This window comes from Rhinatrema bivittatum, chromosome 7 (assembly GCF_901001135.1).
Source record: "Rhinatrema bivittatum chromosome 7, aRhiBiv1.1, whole genome shotgun sequence".
In the NCBI taxonomy this organism is placed as follows: Eukaryota; Metazoa; Chordata; class Amphibia; order Gymnophiona; family Rhinatrematidae; genus Rhinatrema; species Rhinatrema bivittatum.
In genome coordinates, this window is record NC_042621.1 from 1,827,605 (window position 1) to 1,843,367 (window position 15,763).

The 15,763-nt window shown below is 49.3% G+C and overlaps 1 protein-coding gene across 1 annotated transcript in view; it reads left to right on the forward strand.

The window, feature by feature from the left end:
* FBXO31 (F-box protein 31) overlaps nt 1-15,763 on the forward strand; it is an 81,263-nt gene that overhangs the window by 37,396 nt on the left and 28,104 nt on the right. Inside the window, 3 exon segments of the mRNA XM_029608040.1 lie at nt 3,649-3,725; nt 3,959-4,126; nt 7,785-7,859. Coding sequence (XP_029463900.1) covers nt 3,649-3,725; nt 3,959-4,126; nt 7,785-7,859 — 320 coding nt within the window.

Here is a 15,763-nt window from a genome sequence, read left to right on the forward strand (position 1 = left end):
TGTTTATAATATGATGATTCATTGACTCTCTTTCATGGGATTACCTGTTTTGGAGTTTACATAATTATGGTTTCGCGGGTAACTTCCTAACCTGGTTGGGAGCGCTATATCATCACTCTAGTGCCCAGCTCCTTATCAATGGTGTGCTGACTGAGCCTTTTTCTCTTCATTGTGGAGTATGACAAGGGTATCCATTATCTCCCCTACTTTGTTCTGGCATTGGAGCCGTTGGCCATAAAACTGCGACTGGTTACAGAGTTCTGGGGCCAAAGTATAGGGAAACACCAACTGAAATTAACAATGTTCGCCGACGACATTTTATTGTTTGTAGGCAGACCTAGACTGAGTATCCCGGCCATTATCAACACCTTTTCCCATTCAAGGATATCGCGGGGTTGACCTTACATTTTTCCAAGTCAGAGGCCATAGCGTTGGACCCTCGAATACAACAAAATTGGCCGGGGGGGGTTTCCCTTTGCATGGGCCCCGAACAAGCTTAAATACCTGGGGGTGTGGATCCCTCGGGACATATCAGCCATTTATGACCTTAATATAAAAAGCACACTGGAGGATTTAGGCACCTAATTGACGGCCTGGCGATCGCTACCTCTCCCCCTATTCGAGCGTTGCGCTTTACTTAAAATGGTAATAGTGCCAAAGTTGCTGTATAAGCTTCATATGTTGCCCTGTTGGTTGACGAGCAAAGACATACGTTGACTACAATTATCTTTCCAAAAATTCATTTGGGCGGGGAAGAAAGCTCGGCTACAATATCAAATTCTCACACACACTCGGGACACTGGGGGGCTGGGTCTCCCAGATTTTCGGTTGTACAACGCAGCTTGTCAATGCCGATTCGTGGGGGAATGGCTCCTGAGCAGGTATTCCTATTGTGAAGATGGCCTGCTAATTAGTATGACTTCCCCGTGGTCCCCACTTTTCTTACTACAAACCAACAATATCGCCTTTCGTAAGTTGGACATACCCAGAGGACTTCTTCAACCCTGCCGACAAGCATGGCACTGGCTTAGAGCTCAAGGAGGCCTGGTCGGCACGGTCTCCCTATTATTGCCACTCTTGGGGAATAAGAACTTTTTACCAGGGCGCGATTGTAGCGTCATTTTTAATGACTGGCTGCAAAAAGGACTACTGTCTATCTTTCATTTCTACTTGAGAGAGTTTCCGGTGATTGACTTTGCATCCTTGGCATGGGACTACTAATTACCTTCAAAACATTTCTTCGCCTACTTACAAACACGTCATTACCTCCAGTTTTTCCGATGGACGGAGGAGACCTACCACTTGGAATCAGTTTTTGCCCAGCGAATCTTCGATGTCGCCTTAACCCAAAACTCTATTAAAGGCTGGAGTGGTCTGGGTAAGGAATACCGCATATCCCACCACATCACTTCAGTTGCACAGTACTGGGCTACGGCCTGGGCAGCAGATATCTCCAATACATACTTACTCTCCGGTTTTAAGGACATGCATAAAAGCCTGCCAGATCTGACCCTCCAAGAACTTCAATTTAAAATACTACATCACATTATTTGCGATGATGTTTGCAGATATCACATGGGATGGTTACCATCAGCTATTTGTATAAAATGTCACCTGGAAACTGGCACGCTGGCTCACCGGCTTCTCACCTGCTCAAGCTTGATGGCATTTTGGCATGGGGTACTTGCAGTCATTGCCCAATGCACCAAGCCTGCAATTAACTGATCGGGTAGGCTCCTCCTGTCGGGGATGCGGGGGTCCATGTCTGCCTACTGTCGCTCCCTTGACAAGTTTGGGCACACTGCTGTCATGTTAGCCTGTCGCTCGATTTTAGCTGTCTGGATAGAGCCTGATACGCAACCCACACTACGGGCCTGGTACTGTCTGCTTCCTCTGCCACACAGATGGAATGGCTGGCCTCTTACCAATACTACCACCTTTGATAAATTGCATTGTGGCTGTTGGGCTACTTGCTTCACTTTGCTACCCTAGGACATTCAAACCAATCTTCTGGCCGCTGGGTAACAAACCACATGGTGATGACTGCCCATCACCACGCAGATGAGTTCTTAACCTTCTCTGTGTGAGGATACCTGCCTGTTCTTGATGGACGGGAACCATGGGATAAGCAATGGACTAGAAGTGATCTACTTCCTTTGGGAGGCTGACCGCTGGCTTTCCTTGGTGCACTGACTCCTCGGGTTGGGGAGGGGGGAGAGAGTATAGATGCTGTTGTCTGTTTCAGGGTGAGTGTGGGATGCATTATTGTAAAAACGGAAACTGCGTGTTGGCACCCCTGTTTAAATGATGTTTTACACAGCCTCTTGCCTTCTGGAGTTACACTTGTTTGCACTATGTTATCTTGGTCAAGAGCGTACTGTGAGTTTAGTGCCGCTGTATTGCATGATTTCCCCAATAAAAATGATTTTGATTAAAAAAATATGATGTTTCGATCACACCGGAGCATTGTTGACTCCAGCCCCCTGCTGACCCTCATCCCCCTAGGCAGCGTTCTGCCAGTGGAACAGGGATTGTGGACCTGTGCCCTGAACTGTGCTGCAATGCAGTGACGCGCGACGTGGGACCATTCACTTTTACTTCTCACCAGGAGAGCGTGCTCTGCTGTCGTTTGTGCAGCTGAATCATGAACATAAACTGCCAGGCTCCGCTGGCGAAGTGGCCATCGCAGAACCAAAAGAGGAACTCGGACTGGAAGAAAGGGTAGCAGTTGCTTTGTCAGATACTGGTGATCTTCTTCAGCTGCTGGCCCTCATTCATTTAGTCAAGAAAAGATTGTTGGACTGAAGTAAGATTGCTTGGAAGGCCAGTATTGAGTGCAGATTTTCAGATTGTTTAGGGGAAGGAAACAATTTTTTATGAATTTCCTTTCTGTCATTCTTCTTTTTGCCTCCCAAGTCGTACAGGATCTCGTACTCGGATGGCTCCTTGTTCCCTCCCTGGCAGCACCGCAGCCGGCGGTTTCTTTGTCTTGACATGGCGCAGAACAGCACGCAATCACTGTGTAATAGGAATTCCTTATACGTTTTTATTTTTAACGTACAAGCGTTCCTCCTCGCTCAGTGCCACTGCCTCTACCTGCTGCGGTGCGGCCCGTGATGGTCAGATCTGTGGTGTTAGAATCAGGGATGGAGGGGCCACTCTGCTTTTGTACTCATCCTGCACCTCCCCTTTCCCCCAGGGCAAGCTTGCAGCCAAAAGAAATCCATGTTATCAGATTACTAGTCAGTGCCATGCCCACAGGTAATGTAGAGAGGAGGGAGGTGATGCTTTGAAGACAGCAGAGCCTTTCTGTGCTCTGCTGTCTTCAAAAAGAAATATGAGAGCAAGCGGGAGAGTGTGGTGTGTGCGCGTAGCTCAGGTTGCATGGATTAACCATGTGCTTTGTTTCCTTTTCCAAAAATATTCTGCAGTTAAATGCTGCGCAAACAATGGCCATGCTGGGGCAGAGGAAGAATTCGTTTTGAAATTCAGAAACATGAGATTCCTTTTGCTCATTTGTTTTGGGTGTTACTGAAGTCTTGTTTCTCTGGTTTCCTATTTTAGTAAAACTTCCATGCAAACCTCCTCTTCCCTTCCTAGATGTGGCTGCTGGGATGAGTGTGAAATGTTCTTTCTGGTGTTTTTCAGTGCTTCACCGTTACAGACACATTTTGGGCCTATGGCAGCCAGACATTGGACCGTATGGAGGCCTGCTGAATGTTGTGGTAAGTACAGGCATTACCCCCACCCGCTCCCGAATTGCCAGCATTTCTGGCCTATTCTTATTGTGTTCTCAGCGCCTGAGAATTCATCTCTTGGTCTCTGGAAGACTCACTGGTGTAGCTGGGGAAAGCCTTGGGAGGTGCTGATGACTGTCCCTGTCAGGAGGCTGAGCCTGCCCGGCCATACTTGTAAATGGACTGACTCCATGTTCTACCTCCTCCCTCTTCTCCTGCAGGTGGACGGCTTGTTTATCATTGGCTGGATGTACCTGCCCCCTCATGATCCACACGTGGATGACCCAATGAGGCTTAAACCCCTCTTCAGGATTCACTTAATGGAAAGGAAGTCAGCAACAGTGGAGTGTATGTATGGGCACAAGGGCCCCCACAATGGTCACATCCAGGTGAGTCCCCCTCCGCTCCTCGGCTGGGGCTGCCACCTTGTTTGTGAGGGTCTGTGCATGCACCACCCAATGGCTACTGCTCATTTTAGGTCCAAGGGATTTCACCCATGGAAAACTACCCCCTTTGAAAATTCCACCCCCCCCCCCCCCCCAGTGCTTTTTGCCCATAGAGAATAGGGACAGGTCCAGTGAAGTACATGCCTGCTTTACCCTGCACCCGCATGGCACCGGCCCATCATGGGATTTACAAAAGGAATCTCTCTGGGGAGGTTCCCTCTGAAAAGGGACTTGCAAGGCACCTGTGCCCATGCCAGTACCATGGGGAGTATGAAGGAGGGCGTCTCTTTGCATGAGGGGTTTGTAACCTAACAATCAGTCACTCTGAATTTTGCTTCAGATGTTGAAACACCGTTTACTACGTATAAGAAGCTTTTTACTTATTTTCATGCCATTCGCTTTGTTAGAAGCTGATGCACGAGTATAGTGCCCCGTTCAGCTGAAAGAAGGCATTCATAGGCTTCAGCTCTCTTTTGGGCAATTGTTTATTACATTCCCCTCCCATGCCCCTTCTACCACTAACCACTAGGTGTCAACAGGCAGTGAGGCTTCCAGGTGGGAGGTAGGTGCTGACTCTAACCATCAGCATCCCACTGACGGCCTTTTAGAGAGAGAGAAACCTCCTTATTCGTGCTGATCAGGTGAAAGCAGTGGCAGCAACCCACATTCGGGCTGCTTTCAGCAGCTCCTGTAGGTAGCTCGTTCTAGCCCTGCGAGGGTGAAGGAGGGAAAGCTGCAATATCCTTTTTACTTTGCTAAAGGATTGTACGCTGCCCCTTCTTCTCTGCCACGTCACCAGGAAGCAGCACAGATTGCAGGGGGAAGTCCCTTCTGTCTCCTCTGCCCCAGGCCCAGTGAGGCTGCAGCAGTGACTTGAAGGGTCCCCTCTTCTCTGCCCGGACCTTTCCTCATTTCTCGCTGATCTCTCTGCTGCCACCTCTGTCGGGTGCAAGGACAATTCCTCAGCCTTGGCCAGTGAGGAGGTGATGTCCTCGGGCCCTGCCGTATGAACACTATGGAAGATGTCAGGGGTGCAGTGAAATTCAGAGGGAAGTTTTTGGTGACACCCCCTCCCCCCGAAAGAAAAGCAGTTCACCAAGTCACACGTACACACACGAGTCATGTGGCTGCACTTGATGTCGAATGGACACTTTATTTCCGGAGCTTTCTAGAGAGGACAAAAGCCTTTCACTGCCTATGCGTGGCGGTCGCCTTCCTACCTGCAGCTCCCTTCGTTTCTTTTTTTGTTTGCTGAGATTGTTCTTTCTTCTGCAGCGCCACGGAAATAGAAAAACTGAGCATTTTCTTCAAGTTCTTTTGTCTGCAATGCCCTGGATTTCCCTAGTTAAGCTTTGACAATTTTGAAGTTTTATTTTTTCTTTGTCAGTTTGCTGCCCCAGGTTGCATTCTTTTTTCTTATCAGGGCCATGTTGGAAAGCTGCCCAGACAGATCTGTTCATCCTTTCAGACCGTCTTTTGTGAGGAGGAAGATTCTTTGTTTGATTTTACCTTGTCCATTTTCCTCACTGTTGGGCTGATACAGTAAAATTCGCGGGAGACGCGCGCCCAGGCCACTCTCCTGGGCGCGCGATTGAGTATGCAAATGAGGGCCCACGGTAAAAGGAGCGGCAGCTGTCAGCGGGTTTGTCAGCTGACGCTCAATTTTACCGGCGTCTGTTCTCAAACCCGCTGACAGCCATGGGTTCGGAAAACGGACGCTGGCATAACTGAGCGTCCGTCTTCCGACCCGCGCGCCACCGGCCAATTTAAATTTTTTTTTTTTTTTAATCTTTGATTTATTTTTTTTTTTAATTTTGGGACCTCCAACTTAATATCGCCATGATATTAAGTCGGAGGGTGTACAGAAAAGCAGTTTTTTCTGTTTTTCTGTACATTTCCCCGGTGCCGGCCGAAATTAACGCCAACCTTTGGGCAGGCGTTAATTTCTGAAAGTAAAATGTACGGCTTGGCTGCACATTTTACTTTCTGTATCGCGCGGGAATAACTAACAGGGCCATCAACATGCATTTGCATGTTGCGGGCGCTATTAGTTTTGTGAGGGTTGGCCGCACGTTTTCGATGCGCTATTACCCCTTTCTGTATAAGGGGTAAAAATAGCGCGTCAAACGTACGGCCAAATGCGCCAGAGCACACTGTACTCTATTGGCCTGTTTGTCTGAGAAGCAGGTTAGCGGCTTTAGGTTCTAACCTGGGCACAAACAGAAGATCTGCAGCACTCGCCACCATGTAATTTGCTACAAGTGTCTGAAACAAGGCTATGACACTTCTGGCTGTAAGATTTGGGTGAAGATTTCACACAGAACAGTTTGGACGTGGAAGGCTGGACATTGACCTAAAGTTTGGCTCTTCAAAGCTGGCAAAAAAGGCTTAGCCCAGTGACCTTGGAGCTGCACCAACCACTGATGGCCAAGCCATGCTGAAGAGGCTCCCGACCTTTTTTGGTCCAAAGATAAGCCCAGGAGTCAAGAAATCTCACTCCATTCCCCCCCATCCCATCTCTCAGGCTGAGCCCAGGCCTTTTGAGCTGAAAAGAGTCAGCAGAGAGCCTTGAGCAGAGGCTTTGAAACAGGGGCGCATCCTGTCGACACATGACTCCAAGAGCCAGGAGATGCAGGAGGTTCCAAAGCTCTGCTTCCCAGGCTCGGACAGTGCTCAACCGTGACCACCAGAGAGCTGGAGAGGATGTCCACTCCCCTACCTCAGTATTATCTTTGGGGAACTTGGAGGTGGAAGTGGGCAGGAGAATCACCCTAGTCTTCACACAACACACCAGGCACGTCGATGTTCTGGCTAGGAGCACTTTGACTCCTTTTGGGTCAAGAAGTCTTCCTGTCAGCACCTCCTGTTAAGCACTGCCACAGGTCTGGAGCCTTGAAGCTGGCTTGTTGCCCTCCACACTGAGTCGAACAGGCTTGGAGCAGGAACCCTCTGCTATCTGTCAGAAGAGCAGCAATTACTACCAAAAGCAAGTTGCTGGCAGACTGGATGCACTGTTTTGGTCTTTATCTGCCATCATTGGCGCTGTTACAAGAATCAGGTTTTAGCACGCTGAGCTCCTTGAATCCAAGATATCCTTTCAGGCATTGTTTCTGAGGAAACCTGGAGTTTGATTCAGAGAGGTATCATTGCCTGCCCATTGGCAATTCTGGTTTTCCCCCTTTCTTTGCTGAAGACAGCCCTGAGCTATGGCGTTCCATGTTGTGACTCTAGTGAGCTGCTCACCTGTAACAGGTGTTCTCCGGTAAGCAGGTCACCAGTCACCCAGTCTCTCCCTCCTCTTTTTGTGGTTATTTTCCCTCCAGAGAAAGCAATTATAGAGAATTGAGGGCATCTGTGGGGTTGCTGCAGAAAGGAAAGCACCACACATGGGCCGGGACTGGTGCTTGCGCCTTTACAGAAAGCTCCGGAAGACTCCACATGTGGTCATATGACCCCCCCCCCATCTGTGACTGGTGAACTGCTGTCCTTAGAGAATATTTGCTACAGGTAAGCAACTTTGCTCTTTTGGTCCTTTTCTCCATTTTTTTTAATGCTTTGCACTATCGCATTTCTTATTCTGTGCTTTCCCCAATACCTGCAGATTGTGAAGAAAGATGAGTTTTCTACCAAGTGTAACCAGACGGACTATCATCGGATGTCAGGCGGAAGGCAAGAGGTAAGCAGCTCCTTGGCATTGGGGTGGAATATAACAGGGAGACGGTGGAAGACTCGCAGAGCAACTGACATCTTTTTAAGTGAAGGAACACCTCCTTCCCCCCTCATTCTGGGAGGGTGCCAGGCAAATGACCATAGCAGGTAACTTACTGAACTCCTGACATCTGACATTCCTGAACATACCCGGATCAGTCCAGACAAGTGGGTTTTACCTCCCTACCAGCAGATGGAGTCAGAGATACAAAACTTTCAGGCACTGCTACATAATGGAGAGTGCCACCTGCAGTCCCTCAGTATTTCTCTGACGCCAGCAGATGGCGGAGGTGCAACCCTGCAGTCCGAGATTAAGAAAGAGAAATTGAAGTAGGAGAATTTTGGAGGAAGCTCCCTGAGGTGTTAGGCTCCTTGGTGGACCATCCCTAGAGTTGAGTCAGGCGTCCGGGGGGAGTTGGGAACCCCTGCCTTGTGCTCATCCGCATTGTGCCCTGAAAGCCAGGGGACTGGTTCCCCCGAGGCCTCTGTCTGCAAGGCCCCGGAATCAGGGAAGTACCTCTGTGTGTGTTTTTTTTTTTGCCTTTGTATCTGTGATTTTAAAGTTAAAAAGAAAGAAAGGAGCAGAAAGGCAAGTAGCTGGTTGCTGAGGGGCGGGAAGGTACAGCTACGAGGCAGCGAGGGCTGCAGGCCTTGGCAGACAGAAGGTAACTACGGCGCCTGTCCGCATGTGTCCCAGGAGTTTCGGGGGGAGAAGCATTAGCAGCCAGGCCTGTAGCGGAGGAGGCACGGCAGCAATTAGCTGCGGTTGCGTTTGTTTCTCGCATGTCTCTGGGGGGCCGCTGAGGCCAGAGAGCAGTGGTCTTTTCCGCCGGTGCCTGGCTGATTTTTCTGCGCCGTGGGAAATGGCGCAGCGTGGTTAAGGGGAAAAAAAATGGCGCGTGCCAGAGCGGCAATTAAGGCTGGTGGTGTTTGCAGGCTGCGGGGCAGCCATCGGCGTGGGAGCACGTGGTATGGCGCCCAAACCACGCAGAGAAATGTGTCGGCTGGAGTCTACACTCTTGAATTCTCATGCCCTCTGTACTGGTTGCACTTCGGAAGAGGAGGGTTCCTCAGCGGGGGCGCACTGGGGGAAGCAGATTTCCTGCCCCTTGTGTTGGCGGCCGAGGGCCCCGCAAGGCAGCTGAATCCATGGCAGGAGTCCTTTTTAACTAGGGAACCTAGAGATTTCCCTCCCCTGTTTTTCTCCTGTGGCTCAGGGGGACTCTGATTGGGGGGGGGGAGTCCGACAACAACCTGGAGCAGGGGACAGATGGCCCTGAGGGATTTTCGCTTAAATTTATCCTCTTGATGCATAAAACCTTCCTGGCAAGGAAGGGGGCGAAGGGGAAACTGGCGAGAGTCTCCCCTGTCCGCACCGAAGAAGCCTAAGAGGGCCGCAGGTGGGTCCGGGGACCTACTGCATTGGGCGGAGTCCGAGGCGAGCCTCAGGGATGGGGGTGGGGACGACTCCATGGATGATCCGCAGGATGTCTCTTTGGACCACCAGGGGGTGGTTCCAGACGCTGGCACTGAGTGTGGACCTGGATGAAATATCTGAGGGGGATAATCCTTTATTTAAGAAGGTGGAACTAAGCCCTTTTATACCCCAGGTCTTGGAGAAATTGGGGTTTAAAGTGACTCAGAAGGAGTTGGATAGCGAGAGAGTGAGTCCATTCCTTGATAGGCTGAGGGAAACCCCCCCTCCCCCCGAGTGCTTTTCCTTTCCTAAACAGATTAGGAAGTTGGGAAGCTATATCCCCTGATGGAGGAGGCTTTGGAGATACTGCGGGTACTGAAGGTGGATGCTGCGGTGTCAGTGATCACTGTTGAAGGATGCTCAGGACCGCAAGTTGGAGATTCACCTAAAGTGGATGTTTGAGGTGTTCACGCTGAGTCACTGGGCCGCTGTTTGTGCCAGCTGGATGCAGAGGGCCTGTCTGTGTGAGGTGCAGAAAGCACAGGATCCAGCTTCAGCAGTCAGCTCGTTAGAGGCTGGGGTCCCTTATGTAGCTGATGCATTCTGGGATTTGGTTTGCATGTCAGCCTGGAGTATAGTCTTAGCAGTGGCAGCCCACAGGCGTTTGAGGCTGCGCATTTGGTCAGCAGACATGGAGTCGAAGGCTTAGCTGTGTAATCTCCCTTTCAAAGGGAAGCTTCTCTTCAGGGAGGATTTGGATCAGCTGATCGGTTATTTACACTTTCGGATAATAGAAGGACTAGGGGGCGTTCCATGAAGTTAGCAAGTAGCACATTTATGACTAATCGGAGAAAGTTCTTTTTCACTCAATGCACAATTAAACTCTGGAATTTGTTGCCAGAGGATGTGGTTAGTGCAGTTAGTATTGCTGTGTTTAAAAAAGGATTGGATAAGTTCTTGGAGGAGAAGTCCATTACCTGCTATTAAGTTCACTTAGAGAATAGCCACTGCCATTAGCAATGGTTACATGGAATAGACTTAGTTTTTGGGTAATTGCCAGGTTCTTATGGCCTGGATTGGCCACTGTTGGAAACAGGATGCTGGGCTTGATGGACCCTTGGTCTGACCAAGCATGGCAATTTCTTATGTTCTTATAATCTAATGAAGGGAATGGATCTGAAATCCACGGGTGGTGATCGCCACAGACGCAGGTTTGCATGTTTTCGGACAGTGGCATACCGTCAAGGCGGTATGAATAGTTGGGCAGTAGCTCTGGAGGCAAGGTGTTTGTTCATGTGGGCAGAGCGCCATCTTTAGGGCATAGCGGCCTCGCATGTTACAGGGGCGGAAAACGTACAGGCAGACTTCCTCAGCAGGCAGCAACTGGACCTGGGGGAATGGGAGTTGTTCCACAAGGCTTGGAACTGCATTTGTGCCTAGTGGGGTGTTCCCCAGCTGGGCCTCATGGCACATGGTTCAACGCAAAGAGAGAGAGGATTCTCTGGGCCTGGATGTTCTAGTGTGCCCTTGGCCTTCGGGGATCCTCCTTGGCCTCTGGTTGATTGAATTCTGAGGTGTTTAGAGGCGCATCCCGGTTCCATGGTGTTGGTAGCGCCCGAGTTGCCGCAGTGTCCGTGGTTTGCAGATCTGGTGCATCTGGCGGTGGTTGGATCCCTTTGGCTGGCTCATCTACCAAAGTTGCTGCATCAAAGGCCCATATTTTCGGATCGAGAGGATCACTTGTTTCGTGGCTTGGCTTTTGAGAGGTGGCAGCTGTGCCTGGATGGGTATTCGGAGCAGGTTATCTCCACATTCTCCAGGCTCAATGACCTTCCACTTTGGCGTATATTCAGGTCTGGAGGGCGTTTGAATCTTGGTGACTTTGGAGACAGGTGCATCCCCTGTCGGTGGAGGTTCCTCTCATCTTGGAATCTGTGCAGCAGGGCTTGTCTAAGGGTTTTGCCTATAGTTCCATTTAGGTTCAGATTTTAGCTTTGGGCTCTCTTAAGGGCAAATGGTGAGGGAGGTTCTTGGCCTTGCGTCTGGACGTGGTTCGTTTCTTAAGAGGTCAAGCATTTGCGACTTACAGTTCAGAAGTTATGCCCAGTTTGGAGCCTTAATTTGGTCTTGTGAGTTTTGTGTAGGGCTATGTTTGAGCCTTGGAGGAGAGTTACGCTGAAGGCTTTGACTCTGAAAGCAGTGTTCCTGGTGGCCTTCTGTTTAGCCGGACAGGTTTCGGAGTTACAGGCTCTATCTTGCAAGAATCCCTTTCTGCAGATTTCCCATGATGGGGTTTACTTGGCAGACGGTCCCCTCTTTTTGGTCTAAGATGGTGTCCTCCTTTCATGTTAATCGATCGGTAGACTTCCAGCTTTTTTGGAATGGTCTAAGGATTCCCCTAGGGGCAGGGAGCTGCATGTTTTGGATGTGAGGAGAATTCTGTTGCATTATCTGGAGCTGTCAAATAGTTCTGGTGCTCTGATCACCTTTGTGTCCTGTATGGGGGCAGGAAGAAGAGAGAGAAGGCCTTGCTTGGGTCCATTTCCTGTTGGTTGAAAGCGGCTTTTTGCACAGCCTAAATTTGTAAGGGCCGTCAAGTTCCAGTTGGGGCTGAAGGCTGACTAGTCACTTCTGGGCAGAATATCAGGAAGATTTCTAGAGCTGCGGTGTGATCCTCGTTGCATACTTTCACCAAACATTATTGCATGAACTTGAGGGCGCAGGAAGAAGTGTTCTTTGGTGAGAGTGTTCTGCGTGTGGGTCTTTCAGGTTCCCGCCCAGTCTGGAGGTGCTTTGGTACATCCCAGGAGTCTGGACTGATCTGGGTATGTTCAGGAAAGGAAAACTGGTTCTTACCTGCTAATTTTCATTCCTGTAATACCACAGATCAGTCCAGAGACCCATCCCGTCACTGCCGAAAGACTGTTTTTTGCCAACTGGTGGTTCAAGTTGGTTTGTTTTCAGGGTATTTGGGCAGTTGTTGATCATGGTTCGGGTTTTTCAGATTTAGTTTTTGGGAGTGTTTTGGGGGTTTCCAACCCTATAGTTTTCCCTGCTAGCCCGAGAAAGGGGTTTGGGGGTTACATCTTGGCTTGGATACAGGTCAGTACTGAGGGGACTACAGGTGGCCCTCTCTGTTATGTAGCAGTGCCTCAAATTTTTATTTCTCTGACTCCATCTGCTGGTAGGGAGGCAAAACCCACTTGTCTGGACTGATCTGTGGTATTGCAGGAACGAAAATTTGCAGGTAAGAACCAATTTTCCTTTATACTGCCCAACAGAGCCATTCCTTGTGGGGTTCAGCACTCAGTGCTATGCCTCATACTTGAATGTGATGTTTTATTAAGGACAACCCAACTGTCCACTTTCTCAAAACCGTACAAAGCCATGTCCGAATTTTCTATAAGATAATACAGACATCCATAATTAGCTTGGTTTCAACAAAGAAGAAAGATAAACATAATAGACTTTTTTAATGGTCTGGGGAACTGACATGCAAACATAAGGGAAAAAGCACAGGACTGCTTCTGTGCCCAACCAAGTCCATAAGCAAAGCACGTCAAGCAGCATTGTCTGAATTATCAAGAAAGCTCCTCACCCAGAAAAAATGTTGCTAGCAGTAATTTATGGGTTTGGCAGTTGTTTAGTTTTGATTGATTGTAGATATTACTACATTTATCATAAGGCTTGGGGGTAACTGCATGGAGCAGCCGTTACTACCCATGAGAAAAACATGGGGGTAACCGGCACGGCCATCTGGTCTTTTTCTGCCATCATTACTATGTTACTAAATGTATGTATTTTTAATTAAGCCATCAATCCCTCACAGTGTTAACTACTCCTCCTCCTCCTCCTCCAAAGCAAAATACATTTCCAACCACTCTTCCTATCCATGCTGGTGTCACCACCCATCTTCTTTCTGGATCAGTGAAAGATTTCCTTACTTGAAAATAGCCACCCCTCTCTCTTTTGAGGAGAAGGGACTACATGGGCATGCCCAACCCATTTTTCTTTTAACTTATGCTCTAAGCCCACTTGATGCATCTCTTGTATATGAACTATACCTGCTTAGAAAGGATTGATATACTGTACCAATATTTTAGATCTCTTAATTGAGTTGTAACCATTTGCACTCCGAAAAGTTTTGATCAACTATTACACCTCTCTGATAATCATGCCCATACCTAGACCTATGATGTGAGCGTAAGCTAACCTTAAACTTCCTCAAAGTCACTTTCAATCCTTCACAGATAAACAGGCTGAATTAGCCAAGCTGTCTGGGATCGCCCCCTGGCGGTTTGAAGTGGGAAACTTCTCTCAGAACGTTCAGTTGGGCTCCTGCGTGGTCCCTTCCCGCGTGACTGCCTACATTGCCTCAGTTTTGTTTTTCTCACACAGCTTCAGGATGGTGGGTTCTTTTGTCTCTTGCCTCTTTGGTTTCTCTCTTCACCTCTGTGAACCCCAAACATCACTTTTTGGTGTTATCATGGCTGCGAAGACCCCAAGCTTCAAGTTTTGTTAATGCTGACGGGCGTAATTACTGCTACTTGTGCCTGGAGCCGGACCATGTCCAGGCATCCTGCCAGTATTCTCTGTCTCCAGCAGATGGTGGACATGCATCTCCCTATGGGGTTTGCTTTGAGCTTTTTTTGAAAGGAGAAATTTGAAATTCTAAATTCAGGAAAAGAAAGCCCCCGCCATCCTGCCGTGATACCTAAAGGTCCCTCTACCAGATGAGAATTCCTGAGGTGATTTCTGTGGTCCTTCAGAGGTGTGCTTTGGTCTGAAAGCTGGGTTTCCCGGCATGGACTTAGCTGCTAGTTCAGCTGAAAGGCAGCAGGTGCCCCCCCTGCAGCCAGAGACCGTCTCTGTAATCAGCCGGTAAGCGCTGAGCTCAGGTAAGGTTTAAAAAAAAAAAGTTTTACCTGAATCATAGACAGAGGGTTTCAGGACTTCCTCCAGTCTCCGTTCTCAGTGCGCCATGCCGACGTTTGCTCCCGTTGGGGTTGGAGAACTGGGCAGCCCTGTGGGCTAGGCCCCGCACTTAGGGGTTTTTCTTGCACGCTGCATGGTATGCCATGACAGTCGTTTTCATGCACTCTTGTGCATAGGCCGTTGGTGTGTGCAGTATATCGGCTCTGCGCACGCATTGTGTGCTCGATTTCTAGGTGTGCCAGGGCTCATCTTAACTTGGCACACTGGTTATGCGTGTGCCTTGCTGCGCTTCCTTCTAGGTGCTTATTTTTTGGGTGCATTTCATTTTTGAGCGCGAGCCGTTCCGGTGCATGCTTACTACAGTGATGGTGCCGCTAAGCAAGAAGTCTAAGTGTCTTCCTATTTGTGTTGTCTGTCATATTAAGAGCTTCTCAGCCTAACCTGGCTTCTAACCTGTGTCAGTGCTGCTCAGTCAGGAAGAGTTGTCTTCCTTGGATTTTGCTAAGCCTGGCTCCTCCCATTCTGATGATGGGTTGGTCATGACCTTGGCAGGGAGGATGCCAGATCTTGGGTCTTGCTTAACTGGCTGCTCCACTGGCAAGGGCAGTTCTGTGGGACCAGCTCCAGTTCCTTCTGGGCTTGGTCTGGACCTGGCTGCTTTTTCATGGATCAAATTTTTTCAAGGCTTACAAGCCTTTCTTTAGGTGTAGGCCTACGCGTCCCCCATTTCTGTCCGACGGACCCTCAGCTGGTGGCTCCTTCCTCTTCCACTCCTATACTTAAACGCCAGGGCTCACCTCTACTCCCTGTGGGTGTTCCCAACAGGAATCCGGATGGCACTGATGATGAGGTTGATCCTGTTTCCCTGGGAGATGGAGAAATTCCTCCAGGGCTAGGAAGTGTATCGAACCATGTTGCTGTTCTTTCATGGAGATGAACTGCCGGCCCTGATTTCCCAGACCTTGAAATAGCTGGGTGTTCCTGGTTGGGATGCTATGTGAGAGCCAAGGAAGAATCCCAGGATGCCCCAGACTGGCTCAGGCATCTGTGGTACGCGGATTTGCGACAACACCTGGTGAAAGTCCCTCCTTTGTCTTCCGCCGCATATGGATCTGCTTCAGCAGGGACCAGTTCTTCACAAGGATCCAACTCGATTTTGTCTTATGGTTTGGCATTTGAGAGGGGCTCACCTGTTAAAATGTGGTTATCCTCTCACCCGAATCAATGCCGCAGGAGCGGCGACTTTATGCGGAAGTCAGGTCCCTGGTAAGTGACGTCAGATGCAATGGAGGGGAATCCGTTGGGGCCGGGAAACCTCACCCCCGGTACAGCTCTTTCCTTCTCCTCTCACCCCACTTTACTCTGCACTTGCAAGTTCTCCACTTCCTTGGCTTATCTGCGTGTTGGGAAAGTTTTTGAGGAGCGGGGTGTGCGTCCTCGTTCAGTTAAGTTTCCTCTCATTCTAGAATTTTTGCAGGGTAAATTAAATAAAGGCTTGGCCCTTAATTCCTAGAATGTGG